The sequence below is a fragment of the Harpia harpyja genome, chromosome 3 (assembly GCF_026419915.1).
Source record: "Harpia harpyja isolate bHarHar1 chromosome 3, bHarHar1 primary haplotype, whole genome shotgun sequence".
In the NCBI taxonomy this organism is placed as follows: domain Eukaryota; kingdom Metazoa; phylum Chordata; class Aves; order Accipitriformes; family Accipitridae; genus Harpia; species Harpia harpyja.
In genome coordinates this window covers 9,873,037-9,888,027 of record NC_068942.1, presented here as the reverse complement: position 1 = coordinate 9,888,027, position 14,991 = coordinate 9,873,037, and the positions used below count along the sequence as shown (strand labels likewise).

At 42.8% G+C, this 14,991-nt stretch overlaps 1 protein-coding gene across 2 annotated transcripts in view; it reads right to left on the bottom strand.

The window, feature by feature from the left end:
* SESN1 (sestrin 1) overlaps positions 1-7,878 on the bottom strand; it is an 84,315-nt gene extending 76,437 nt beyond the window's left edge. The window contains exon 1 of one of the 2 annotated variants that reach the window (XM_052781353.1): positions 7,278-7,878. In XM_052781353.1, coding sequence (XP_052637313.1) covers positions 7,278-7,559 — 282 coding nt within the window. In that variant the 5' untranslated portion in view covers positions 7,560-7,878. The remainder of the gene's footprint in view (positions 1-7,277) is intronic. The other variant, XM_052781354.1, reaches the window with a different exon arrangement.
* Between the last annotated feature and the right edge of the window lie 7,113 nt (positions 7,879-14,991).

The following is a 14,991-nucleotide window of genomic DNA, read 5'->3' as shown; positions in this document are numbered from 1 at the left end:
CTGTTTTCAAACGACTCTTTATTCCAACCAAAGACATTCTCAGGGTCAGGCAATTCTGCAGTTGACAAGCTCAACAAAAGAAAATTTCCCTTCGTCTCTCTCCACAAACAGACTGAAGCCTTCAGAAAGGAGGCAAATAGGCTGAAGGAGGGAGGAGTCAGATAAGGCAATCTAAGGACTATTGACAATTTCAGTTTTTAAAAAAATACGTTCACACCCCTGCTCAGAAGATTACATGACATGTCAAGATTAAGTCTTCTCCCTTAACTTCTCCAGCCAGCCTCACCACACACACGTGATACAGACCCATCATCAGAACATGTTTACAATAAATACGGCAGAGGTACAGTTCTTTTTGTAAGCTAGCAGAAGCTGTAAACACAAGTAAACATTTAAGTGCATCATGTCATTACTTCAGTCTCCTTCCCAATATTGAGAAGAGCAAGAGTATCTGACCACCACAAAAAAAAAACCCCAAAACCCTAACATGCAAATGTTTTTTAAACTAGCAATCTGGCAGAGTGACATGTGGCTTTTGAAGGGAGCACCCTACAATACATAATTAAACCCATTCCACCTAATGGCTAGAAGAGCACATATTTTTGTTCTGAAGTGAACTCACAAAAAAAGGATGTTTTCATTCACTTTACGTAAGAGTACTATGGGAAACAAACCGATTTGGGTGTTGGCATTGTGCAAGGAGACTAGTCAGCTTCCAGATGGATCAGATTCACCACCACCAGTGAAGATACTATATTTAAATTCGTAGGCTTGAACAGACTACAGATTTCATCTGAGACACCTTTCCATGGTGACTGACCAACAGTAAGCATCACAGGGGAACATCATTATCATGCAGTAAGACACAGTCAAATTAACTCGGACAAAAAAAAAAAAAAAATCCCACAACTTAACAGATCTGCCTAGCAATAAATTTCAAAGTTCACTAAAGGAAGTTACTTCTGTTGTGCAGGAAGACTAAAAAGACCGAAGGCAAAAAAGACTGAAGACAAAGTTATTAAGTCATTTACCTAAGATTACACCAAAAGCAGATTAAAGATTTGGAAAGTTAGCCAGTCTCCTGTAATACCAGAGTCATCAGGATAAACCATTTGAGAGCAAGGAGCCTATTTGGGTTTCACTCTTACTACTCTTAATAAGCATGCACCACAGAGCTCAGACATGGAGCATGCACAAAGCAAAGAGGTAGTGAACTCTACTGTGAGAAAAATCTAGCAATGAAACAGAAAAGTAACTACTATTTTATCCTTTATGGACATACACAGGGGAACTACTACCTTCTCTCCTGGCAGAGGCTTTATTTGTCCCACACACTGTGGCAGAGGAAGAGGACAGGATGCCTGCTCTGGCTGTGACTAGAAGTCTTCCCATCCTTTCTGGACGCTCATTTAATTTAGATCCATACAAGTATTCTGCCAGCATTTGGAAAGGTAAGGTATTCCATTCCACATCCCCCGCCAAGCAAGCATCGGTCACAGGCAGTGCCTGAAGGTTATAATACAAGAGGATATATATTTGGCTGCTGACATGACCCCCTCTCTTGTTAGGTGCCATACAGCCCTCTCCGAACTATGCGATTCTGTTACATTTATCCACTAGAGCAGTAGGCCTAAGAAAACAAGGAGGTACTCAAAGTCCTCCCAAGCCCAGCCACTGCTTTTCATTAAGAGACAGATGTTCCAGACCACAGGTTCCTGTGCTACCTATCTGGTAAATATGGTCCTGGAGATCAAAGGGAAAGCACTTAGAGGGTGCAACCCTCCAAGCAGTTACCAACACAAAACACAGAAAAAGAGGCTGGAAGGAAAAAATCATCCAGTTAGCAATGTTCTGCCTTTCCCAGGGAGAGATCAAATAAGCGTATCACTCCTGCCTGACGCTTAAGAACAGTTTGGACAAAGAGTTCTAGTGATGAACATGACTGGATAGTCTATGCCATTGCTTTACTATCCTAATCCTTGAAGTTTTCCCCCAAATGTCTAACCCAAGTCTTGCTGGAAATTAGATCATCTGATCATTCATTCTAGCTCATGTTTCCTTCCTTTTTGCAGCAGTCTTTTCATCCCCTCCATTCCCCATTTATTTGGGAACATATTGTCTTAGCCTCCTTTTTAGCTGACCGTACCACCACCAATTTCTTCAAATTTTCTTCACAAAAAAATCAGAGGTATAGAAGGTATGATACGAGTTCCCATTAACTATTAACATAATTTTAAATTCTATGGCTGTACTCCAGTATTCTTGTTCTCCCTCCCAGTTTCTACTCTGCAATTCAACAAGCGCAAAACTTAGTTAATCAAGATCATGCTGAACAGAACCTTGTAGAATCTGTACCAAGTACTTGCTACCTGGCCTTGCTTACTTTCTGGGGATGGTTTTCCAGCTAATTTTACTCACTGCACAGTAGTTTCTAGATCATAATTCCCTAGCTTGTTAATGAGAATATCATGTGAATATTGAGGACTCCAAAATATCAACATATTAACATTATAGCATCTGTCTGCACTACAAGGCCTGTTACTCCATCAGCAAAGAAGTAGAAATGCTGGATTTTAAATAATTGATCCTGGATAAGTGTTTTGGCCATTGCCCGACTTCTTTTTCTAGGCACTAAAAATGTGTTCCGTCACTGCTCCAGTATTTTTTCTTTGAGCTAAAGTTAAAATCCATCAGTTTCCTCTTTATCCCATCCCACTTAGCCCATACCGAAGAGATATGCACCTTTATTCTTTGAGTCTACTACTTCCCTCAACTATCTTAAGATGACTGTCTGCTATATGAGATTGCTTCAGCTGGTTGGTTTTTGGTTGTTTTTTTTTTTTAAGCACCTCAGAATGAATTTCATCAGGCTCTACCAAATTGAAAATCTGTTGCTTATCCAAGCAACCTACAGATTTTTTCCCCCTAGTCTAGGAGAGTACTATTTACGCTTTTATCATAGCTATTAACTACACTGGCTGGATTAACCATTTCAGAGAACATTTCAATCACCTCAGCATTATCTGTTAATCCATTAATCCGTAGATCTTTTATTTCTTGCTTTCTTCCAATATCCCCCTTAGCTACACCTCATTATGTATTCGACTGTCCTAGTTTTGTTCACGCATCTTTGCACACTCAGTGTGGATCTTCAACAACATACAGTTTCCCATTTTCTGTATGTTTCTTGGGTTTACATCAATGAAGAGATCAACAGAGAGCAAAATTCTTTTCTCATTATTAATTTTCCCCTTCAATGAAAGTGTTTGGCACTATTACATCTCAAAGAGGTTGAGACCAGTTTCTTTCTTCCTTATATTTGCCCCGCAATCAAGCTTTACATGCCAAATTCTAAGCTTTTTTACATTTGTGGGTTTTATTCTGCTGTGCTGTCATCTTTTATCGTATGTAGCCTAACATCTCATCACTCTTGCAGAACCTGCCTCCCATCTATGCATTCTCTTTGTTAATCTAAAAGACTATTTTTATGAATTTACATACCTCAGCAGAGCAGTATGTTCTGCTCAATCATTTCCAAAAGACATTGGATAGTTATGAGAGATTTTTAATTAGCAAATCTCATACTTTCAATGATTATTCTCCAGCTACTGACATACACCTAGCATTTATATTCCAGTCACACACATCTAACTGATCTGATTGAGGCTGTGCAGGATACTTTTAATGATCACGTGTTAAGACCTTCCACTGCTGTTCATTCCCCATATATTTGTGTTGGTGTGCAGACACCTAGCATACTAGGTGTAATGACCCACTATTCTGCAAGGTCATAAGCAATATGCTATAAATAGGTGCAAAATATCGCATATGCAAGAGGTTATCAAAAAGCTATGATATATTTGCGGTTTTATCTCAAAAAACACTCATCAAATATTTTCATATCCAAACATTCAAACTCTTTTCACTTGGTTAAAGCACTGCAATTGAAATATCTTTAAAATATTTTAAAATATATATATTTGGTCAAAGTGACTTTAGCAACCTTGCTTTTATTAATAAAAGCAAGAAAGTCTTAATTAGAAAAAAGGGGGTTAGTTTATTGATACTAACTTTGTAATAATTCTTACAAAAGCAACTTCTCTAATCTAAATGAGAAATTAGATATATTCTCTTAGGTTAAAAAATATATATTATTATACTTATATAAATATATACAGCCTACAATAAGAAACTCATTATCCTGAACATAAGTCAAATCAACAGGAATTTCATTAAGCAATAATTTATTTTTATATCTTCTGATACAGGCAATACTGTTTATTAATAATAACATTAATAATACTATTTATCAATATTTATTAATAGCAAAGAAGAAAGTCGCACACTTAGGACTCCACCATATTTCAGAAGAATTTTTCTCCAGAAAAAAAAAAAAAAAGGAAAAAAAGACCATAACAAAGGCAGGCTTAGAGGGATGCCGTGCTAACACAGGCTGCTGCCAAGCCTGCAGTTTACCAGCTTACACCAGCCATATAATGCATTCTACCAACTTGCTCCAGACACAAAGGTGCAAAACCACCAGCAGCATAGTTGCTCATGCCTAAATATTTTTTGATTACCCCAACAGGCAAGAGGGCACTAGCCCCAGAAAGAAATAGCTAACAGACCACATGGAAAATTCAAATCTTTGATTTCCTCACTGACCTATCCTCAATGCAGGGCAGAAAGATGAAGAAAGCACATTTTACAATTCTCAATTTCACAGGGGGCGGGGGGAGAGAATCAGTCCACGCTCAGACTACTAGTCTGAGTTGGACCATCCCACAGGAGAGAGAAGGATGGCAGCACCAGTTCCCAGGAGAACCTTTGGGTTCAAAGTTGCCTCTCCTTCCCCGGGCTCTATGTCATTTAATAACTTGGCAGAGAATAAGGTTTAGACAGCATAATGGTACCTATTGCTGTGGACTTAAAGATTGTTTCATATCCTAAAACAGGGTGATAAAGTAATACAAAAGAGTCCTTTAAGTACTGATACCGTTCTGAATAGGATTTCACATTTTTATAATGTTACTAAGCTATTTACCTTTAGAATCACTGCTGAAAGCCATGAGTTCTATGGGATAATTATATTTAATTTAATAGTTTGCTTTATCTGCCATCTTCATCGCAGAGATTTGAATAAAATTCCTCTTGGCCATGAAATCAACAGAAAACCATTTCACGCCTGACAATAGTCCACAGCATCCAAAATGGAATACTTGGATTGGATTATTTCTTCCACAAATGCAGATCCAAATATTACAATGAAAATTTTCATTTTTGAGTACAGCTGTAAGAACTAAGACTTGCCACTCTATATTCATAGAATATAGAATACTTCTCTCTCAGATCTACTCCCTAAAAAGAAAAGTTACAAAAGCAGCTTGTAAAGATTTTCTTAAAGTAATGTTGCATTTGATTTTATTTTGCTTAACTTATTGTTAAACCTTTACTGCAGCTTGTGTGTATACAATTGGTTTCATATCTGTTACATCTTTCACATCTATTTTATTAATCAAGGCAGGTACAACCATGGGATTTGAACTTGCGCTTGCTGTATCAAATTGGACTTATTTTCTGCCAGAACTTTTTGGCCTATTTAAAAAAAGCTAGTAACAAAGTTTCTAAACAAGACTAATAGGTGAACATGCCAGTAACTTCATATATAAAAACCTAAAAGGGAGTCATCAGATCATATATTCTGACCTCCTCCAAGATTTAGGTGAGAGATCACCACCTGTTTGGCCTTTGAATAGACTCAGATAACTTGGGGCTGATAAAAGCAAGTCTTCCCTTAGCAGTCTGTTCCAGTGACTCATCATTCTCACTGGTAATGGGCTCACTTCTGATTTGAATCTTTAACAGGGAAGATGCTGATGCAAAGGTGCCACATTAAGTTTTCAACTTAATATTCAGGTTGGGTTTGGTTGGTTGGGTTTTTGTTTCGTTGGTTTGGGTTTTTAAAGAAAAGCCTTTCACGTAGACCATATGTTGTATTTATAGCTTATACTGAAAAAATTTGCTTTGAGAAAAATGCCCCATACAGCCCAAACTGTATAAAATAGATTATACAGTATTTATCACATTGCACACTATTGAGAAATTAGACAAAATAAACAGAGCCTCTCCCAGCTTCAATAATCCAAACCCAGAATTTCTCTGAATCACTTCAAAGTAGGACAGAGCAAAAATGGATCTATACATGAGTTCCTTTAAAATACTTACATATGTGTATTTTTATATATATTATAATATTTTTATATACAATACATATATGTGTGTGTTGTATATATTATAATATATATTGTTTATGTATATACTTTTATTCTTTTGCCCTAGATTCCTCTATATTAAACCTGTTAATGTTCAGGGAGAAAAAGCACAATAGTGGGAATCAGGCAGCTAACTCCAAGCACAGCTCGCTGTATTCATTTGTGATTAAAAGAAACACCTGAATTTCCTTTTCCTACTCTGCAGCAAGCAGTACTTTTTGTGGTGCTGCCGGACCCACCGATAAAAGCCCTGCATCAGAATTTCAAGACCTGCGCAAAATAGGTGAGCAAGAGAAGTGCAATGGGAGTAACTATAATTAGACTGTAACAGTGGAAGAGTACAAAGTAACATTTATTTTTGTTAGCATAAAAGGTCAGTAAACATAATCCCCTATTGCCTAGACCACCTATAAGCTATAAAAAAATAATTTGGATCTTACCAATTCCAGTGGAGAAACTATTTACTAATAAACAACAAAAGGGAATTTTCACAGGCTTTGCTTTAATAGTCCTGAAGCTCATGCACCTTTTAAAAGCTCAAAAACTTCCCATACCGATTTATATTCTTAATTGGCAGCCCTGGATGTTTATACCCAAATCTTTCCTGCTTTTGTATTAAAGCCAACCGGTAATATCACAGCACTGGTCATACAGACCAAAACTACAGCGTTAAAGTTGTCATTTTAGCGCTTCCTTCGGGATGCTCCAACGATCTGCTACTTTCCAGCCATTCATCACTAAATCCTCTCCGCCAGACTGCACTCAAAAACTTGACGCTTTTCTCCCTGCCCTTTAATAACGCTTTTCCAAACGTTTCTTCGCGAGAGGAGGGGAACAGTTCGCATGTATCACTGCACGAATAAATCGGACCGGCCGGGGCCAGATGCCCACCCCGCTGCACAGCTGGAAGCCGAAGGTGCCCTCCCTGCCTGGGACGGGGCCGGCAAAGCTCCGGAGCTCCCCCGGCCCCGTCCCACGGCGGAGGTGGGGGTCTGCCGTGCTTACCTGCACCTCGCCGAGGATCTCCTCGCTCTTCTCCCGCACGTCGGGGAAGGGGCAGCGCTTGGAGAGCATCAGCAGGCGGGCCAGCACCTCGCTCAGCCCGTCGCGGGCGGCAGGAACCGGGAGCCCGTCGGCGGCCCGGGTAGGCGGCACCGCCGCCACGGGAGCGACGGTCTCGCTACGGCGGAGAACGGCTTGCCCGATGGTGTCCAAGGCGGCGGCGCGGGTGGCAGCGTCGCGGCTGCACAGCCCGTCCCAGCGCACCTCGCCTTCCCGCTCCTCCATGGGGCCGGCCGGCTGCTTCCCCACCGCCGCCTCAGCAGCCCCGACGCGGCCGCCCCATGGCGGGCTCCCGGCAGCCGCCAACCCGCCCACAAAGACGACAAACGCGGCGGCGAGCGGAGAGACCGCTGCCTGCGCCGCATGGGGGGAGGGCAGGACAGGCGGGCGGGCGGGCGGGCGCTCCCTCAGCCCCGGCGAGCGCCCCCGCCAACCGCCGCCCACCGACGCCGGGGCTGCCGAGCGAGCGACGCCGCTGGGGCTTCTCCTCTCCCGGCGAGGAGCGGGGCAGCCACCACCCCGCGGCGCCGGCGGCTCCTCCTCCCCGCCCCAGGCATGGAGGGAGGGGGACGGCCCCCTCAGCCCTCCCCGCCGGGGCCGGGCAGGGCAGGGCCGGACCAAGCCGCTACAGGGCCCCGACGAACCCCTCACCCGCGGGGCGAGGATGGGCAGGAACTAGCCCCGCCCAACACGGGGAGCCCCACAGGACGGACGCGCGCAGCAGCCAGTCGCCTTTCAGCACTCGCTGCCGGCCGCCCAATGGCGGCGGAGAACGGCAGCGCCCGGAGAGGATTTTGGGATGTGTAGTCCGGCCGAAGGGGCGGCCTCTGCGCCGGCGGAGGAGAACTACGAGTCCCGGCAGGCAGCGTGAGGCGGGCTCGGTTCGCGCGTAGCTGCCGCCTCCCGGCGCTGCAGGGGGGCTCCGGGGGTGTCTGCGCCCGGGGAAGCCCCGCCGGCAGCGCCCGCGGGCCCCCGCCGCCCCTGCCGAGGAAGGGTAGGTAAGAGAGAGCGTTCGCTGCCGTTTCTGGCCAGGTTTTTCCCGTGGTGTCGGGTTTTTGGGGGTTCCGCCGCAACAGGTTGCCAAAAGCAGGTGGCTGGCAACAGCCAGGGATCAAGCCACTCCGGTAGTGGATTTGCTTCAGAAATCTGCATTGGCAAAAATTAAGCACGCGCGTGTTTTAAGCAAACGCGGAGGCTTGTCAGGTACACGTTTCGGCAGAAGCCTTTGATGTAGCCTAAGTACACACATCAGCAGAAAAGAAAAAACAGTTGATGCAAGCGAAATGCAGCACCTTCAACGCTTGAAACGAAAGGGGGAAAAAAAAACCTCCCTGGAATATTCACGTTGGGCAACAGTTCCACAGTCGTTTTATCTGAATTAATCCAAGGGGTTTTTAATCCAAATTATGCTGGGGCTGATGAGCGTGGAGAAGAGATGGCTCAGGGGGGATCTTATCAATGTATGCAGAAGGGAGGGTGCAAAGAGGACAGAGCCAGGCTCTTCTCAGTGGTACCCGGTGACAGGACCAGAGGCAATGGGCACAAACTGAAACACAGGAGGTTCCCTCTGAACATCAGGAAACACTTTTTTACTGTGAGGGTGACCAAGCACTGGCACAGGTTGCCCAGGGAGGGTGTGGAGTCGCCATCCTTGGAGATACTCAAAAGCCATTTGGTCATGGTCTTGGGCAACCCGCTGTAGGTGGCTCTGCTTGAGCAGGGGGTTGGACCAGATGGCCTGCGGAGGTTCCTGCCCACCTCAACCATTCTGGGATTAAGTATAATCTGCCACTGAATGGGCTGGTATTGCTGTTTCCCTTGCTTTTCCTGCAGGGAAAAAAGGTGCTTTTCTGATAAAGTTAATTTTCAGCCAAGTCAGTTCCTTGATCCAATTCACCTCTTGGCAGAGAAGAGGAGAGGGAAACAAGGGCATAACGACCCATTTGCAGCTGTCGTATTAAAGCAATCATAAAAGTACAATTTTGACTATACTGAAAGGCAAAAGAATGCTTACAAGTAAATCAGAAACAGGACATTGGGCCTATAGGGTCTTGCATAATTATTTTACGTTTCTCGTGTACACATTTCCCACTCTAAAATCCAAACCTGAAAACTGAAGTTAAATGCAGAACAAGCTACTCACATACCACAGAAAGACACAGAAACCGCTTCTGAGTCCAGGAGCAGAGCTTGGGCTGGCTTACCCATACCAGCCATCAACAGCTCTTCTATTTGTAAAGAATCTGGTTTCTTCATCTGACGTTCCTTTTGTTTTCTGGCACTGTTTCTCTAAAGCTTGCAAAATAAGTATCATTCTATCATTACCTGTACCTTTCAAGGAAGACCAATCTCTCTTTTCCCATAAAATCCTTTCTACAAGGAGTCTGCATTGCCATTGTTTGGCAGCGTGGACAGGTCTGGACTGCTTCATGCAGCTGCTTCCTCTAGGCCTTTGGCACCCTCTTGAACAATATATATCTACTGAAATCATCACTACCTGTAATAAATGTGAGTCTTGATTTCTCTAAGCACTCAAGGCCTCCACCCATCATAACTGATGGTTCAAAGAAAATAATTCTGCCAGTGCCTTTTATGTTTTTTGGGTTTTGTTTTTTGTTGGTTTTTTTTTTTTGACATTAGCTACCACTTCAGCTTCCCGTCCCGTTCTGTCGTCACTCATTATGGTCTCCCAGTTTTCCTGTGAATAGGCACGTCATGTATGCTTGCTTTATTTCTATCTAAATTTTGATCTTCGGGAGTTGGATAGATCTCATTTTTCCCATGATAAGTTCGCGCTTGCTGGGCGTCTCTGACAATGGCTACGTACATCCGAGATCAATAAAGTGAACCAGAATCAGAACTGAAGTGTTGGTGTTAGACTCTGGTATGCCTATATTCCCACACCGAACGCTAAGATTGATTGAAAGTCACAGCACTGCCTTTTATCTTTTAGAAGTTGTTTTTTCCACTGGCTGCAAATGAACTCTGGCTACAGGAAACAGATTGTGAAACTGGCTCCAAGGCCTAAACTTCAGATTTCAGCCCTTTGTTTTATAGATTTTAATGTAGTACTTTGGTAATGGAGATGATGAAGGTGGCTTTATTTTTTCCAAACCAAATCTCTGCAGTTTTCCGATACCAGGTCAAGCTTCTGTACCTACTGCAAGACATTGTGGAAATCAAGGTCAAAGGCTGCCAGTGGGATTAATCAGAGCCTGAAGTTAGGGGAATGTGTTTGTTTGATTTGCGTGTTCACTGGCTGAAGTTTATATGCTTGGTTTTGATCCCTAAAGAATGGATAAGAGAAAGGCAGAATTATGAAGGAAACAATCTGGCAACTCATCCAGAATTACAGCATTTGAGTTTTTGAAATGATAAGCTGAAGAAAAACAAATTTGTGGCTGTTTTAAACCTCAGTATTTCCTTCCTTGATGATTTATCAACTTCCCTCTTTTTTTAACTAGATAAGGACTTCTATAGCCATATGCAAATGATATCCAACAGCAGAATTTTTTTTTAAATACAATATATAGTAGTTGTATTCATGTCCTTTCTAAGATATAAGATCTACATTATATTATATTTACTTTTAAAACTGTTTACCGATTTCTGTATGTCACAAAAGAGCACTTTACTGCAGAATACACTTAGTTGATTACTGGAGAACTAGTAATAACACAGTAAAACTTGTGCAACTTAGAAGGAACTGCTTTTTAAATTAGATTCCTTCACCTGCTTTTATTTACACCTGGTTTTGTTGAAGCTTATTTCATTCCAGCTAGTAAATACCTAGGATGGGATCCCTCTCTTCTAAAAGTTCACCCTCCCCTTTTAGATCTGGGTTTTGGCATGTTGCTGCAATAAATGGGCACTCCACAATATATAATGCATTTTTCTCCACAGTAGCCCTCTGAGGAAGCAAAGTTCTGTGACCCCTGTTTTGCAGAGAGACACCAGAAAGCCAGAGGCTGCTCCTCTACTGTCTTTGAACCCAGGCCCAAGCTTGGTGTCAAGCCCAGATTCATGTATCATCCCAACAGACTGGCCTCAATGATCGAGCAAGCTACAGCATAAGACGTGGGAGAAAATGTGGCATTGTTTTACTTCTGAACACGTTTGTACACCTACCATGTGTTCTGGCCTACTGTGGGTTGCGTGTGTACGTTTGCACCAAACTCTGCCACCCTGCCTCCTTAGAGGTCACAAATGCGGCAGGGATGGGTAAGTTAGCCACCGGCTTCTTCTTAGGAGACCAAATCTTTCTCACAGAAAGACCATGGAATAGTTTTATGCGGAAGGGTGGGTTGCTTTGAGAAGAGCTGTGCTATGATGTACCAGAACTACAGGCCACTTAAAGTCCTACTGTACAGGCCACTTAAAGTCCTACTGTATTTTGCCAACTATCTGACTATACTCCATTTAACTGTATAAACGTAGCCTGAAAGAGTAGCCCTTGCTAGGCCCTGGAAAAGAGTATGGGTAAACTAAAAATTCAAATCTGAAAAACTCCACTGAGCAGCCATCTGAACTCTGGTAGTCTGTTTCTAGTTAGAAATGTCCAGAATTGCCCCAAGCTGGGCATCTTGGCACCTCTCTCCCCTTTGTGCCCACTTGTGGTCTAGGAAGTAGGTAGAGCAGCTCCAAGAGAGGTCCAGGTGAGAGGAACCTCTCCGAGCCCAACAAATCAGGTTCTTCTGTTATAGCCACAGCTGGCTTCAGTGCCTGGCCACATCTGGCAGAGTGCTCACCTTCAACGCCGTAACCCAGTGATGAGAGAATCGGCTTTTAGCTAAAAGGGATTTTTGTCAACATCTTGTAACTCTCAGGAGAGTGTCCCAGGTGCTCAGATGGACTGCAAAATAGAAGGGAAGCATGCATCACCTCACCTGTTGAAGTTATGTCCCTATTGAAAAGGATGGCAAACGTGTGGCACTGGTGTGAACTAGAAGCAAGGAGACACAGGGAGCTGTAGGCACTTACTCCTGGTTTCTGGTAGCTATTCCCAAGCCAGTGCTGCTTTTTATCCAGGAACTATTTACTACAAAAATGCATAAATAAAACCCAGGACTCTCTTTTGACGATTAAACTAGGTGAGAGAGACACATTTTTGTTTTACTCTGTCTTTTGCCTCAGCTGCCTTCTCCTTGTCCTAGACTCTTACATGCTTCTCTGAACAGGGTCATAACTTCAAACGAAAAGGTGGTGACTCCCTGTTTCCTTCCTGCTCTTCCTCCTCCCAGTCTAGCGTGATGGTCAGGGATGCGGCATGAATGCACCCCAGGAACTCCCACTTCCTGGCCCATGCTCTAACCACTGGGTAACAGCATAGAGAAGATGGACACTATTTCCGCCAGCTACACTTTAAAAGAAAATGTACATTGCTTATTGGGAATTTTTTATCTGCTGACAACCCAATAGGCCGTTTAAACACCTTTGGCAGGCTGTCTTTTAACACAGACCTTGGTGTTTTCCAGTAATAATACAAAGAAAAATGCTGTGGCCAGCAGCCACATGAAATGAAGTCACAGACCAGAGAAGCTACAGGGACTCTTTATTCATTGTTTTAAAGAACAGATTTTGGCACTCACCGCCAGAAGAGGACTCCAAATTCTGAGTCCCAAGAGGACAAAGGTGCCAAGCACCAGGGTGGGACTTCACACACATCTATGTTCATAGTTTCCCCACACGCAGCTTTTGTTAGCTTCTCACTGAGCATGCTGCTTGTTTTGGCCGTGTACCTGCACTTCTTTTACATGCAGGGAATGTAAGCCTATCATTACCAAACTGGGGATTCAGCTCTGAGGCTCCAAGGCTCGTGTATCCTGGAACATCAGTCCCTTATCAGTCCCATCCCTCTCTGATTTGGTAAGGTCACACAGAATAGCAAGAATTTAAATCAGGTCCCTAGAGATCCACTAAATTACCTTGCAGTCAGAAACTGTGCATCTAGTTATAGGGGAGAAATGTCTCTTAAATAATTTATAATCAATTGAAATTAGTTTTATATATGCAACATTGTGCAGGATTTTGTAGCATCTTACTCAGATTTTTTTCTGCATCTCTGAAGTCGTGCAAGTTTAAATATACAGATTACATGAAACAAGTATTCTGTTGCATGGCTTTAAATGTTGTAAGTTTTCCCAGACAGCTCAGGGCAGAAGTAGAGGTAGACCATTTTTGAGTACTCATTGGACCATATGATATACAAACTATTTGGCATTAATACTTAGGATATTGTGCCTGTTCAGGATGCACAATGTGGATGTGTTGGAGTTGCTATGAATATTCTGAGTCGTGTAAACAGGTGATATTATTTAAAATTATTCTTCAACAAAATAGGTCTCCAAAATAAGATTGAGGAGTTGCTCTGACTCAGATCTGCTTGCAATTTTTCTGCATATTTAAAGACAACTATTGCTGACAAAAGATGACTTTGGGAATAATTTCTTGCCAGGAGTGAAACTTATCTTATCCTCGTTAGTATTTTTTTGGGGGCTCATTCTTGTTCTTAGGTTGCCTGATGTACAAATGCAGAATGGAGTTCTTCTTTGCTGCCAGGTGCCTAGTTATCAGCAGCACAGGAATATATGAAAAAAAAAATATAGGGGTGGTAGTAGGTAAAAAGAGACAAATCTTATGAATAATTACCCTCTTTGTGTTTCTCTGCTTGTCCACGTCACGCTCTTCTAGTTATCTGGCTAAAAATCTACCTCCTACTCCATCTCCATGCTAGGTTAAAGGATGTTGGATGAAGAGACTGACACTTTCCCTGAGAAAATATTGGTAAAACCAGAAGTTTACTTTGAAAATAAATTCCAAGGCAACCGTCAGGGACACAATCTGTGTGTTTCATCTGCCTAGAGGGCAAGTTGCAACGTTCAGAACCATCTTTCAGTGATCCCATTAAATATTTGAGACATAAAAGGTGAAAATTGTCATGCAGTAAAAGTGTTGACTGTGAATGAGTCAGTACCTGCAATAACTATCCCCTACCTCATTATATTTCTTCACTATGATTGTCATTTCAACCCACTCTTATATTTGCCCCACCCTACCCTAGTACGTCTTTTCCTTTTTGCATTTGCCCTTCTAATCTCTAATTATTCTGCCTGTGCAGATACACAGTCTTCTATACTGGAGACAGTTGCCCTTGAAAACCTTCCCTTTCCACAACAGCAAAGGCTTCCTCTTTTTAATCAAGGGTCAATAGCCAGAGCCAGTAATTTCCTCCTGCCTTCCAATCTATCAGGACAGACGTACTCTGCTTTGCTCTCTAGAAAGCAGTGAGAGCTGCCTCCAATCTAAGGAGCAAAAGTAGATTTTTGGGGGTGGAGAGAAGTGACCAAGCTAAGCAAACTATGTATGGAAGACAGTGTGATGGCATCAGCAGCAGAAAATAACAGTGGGGAGAAAAAGTAACTTTTTATGTTCTTCATGTAGAGTACAGAGGAGAGCACCGTCAATGTCAATGTCAGTCACTGTACTGAGCAAACAGCATCTGTTGGAACTGGATCCTAAGTATGAAGGGAAAAAACTTGATAGTTATTCTCATGTGGGAAAAAATGGCTCTTTTTACTTTGTAAAAACCCCTAACTTTTTATGCTAAAAGAGAGAGCGGGAGAAAAAGAATACCAAAGGGAGAAGAGCAAGGAACAAA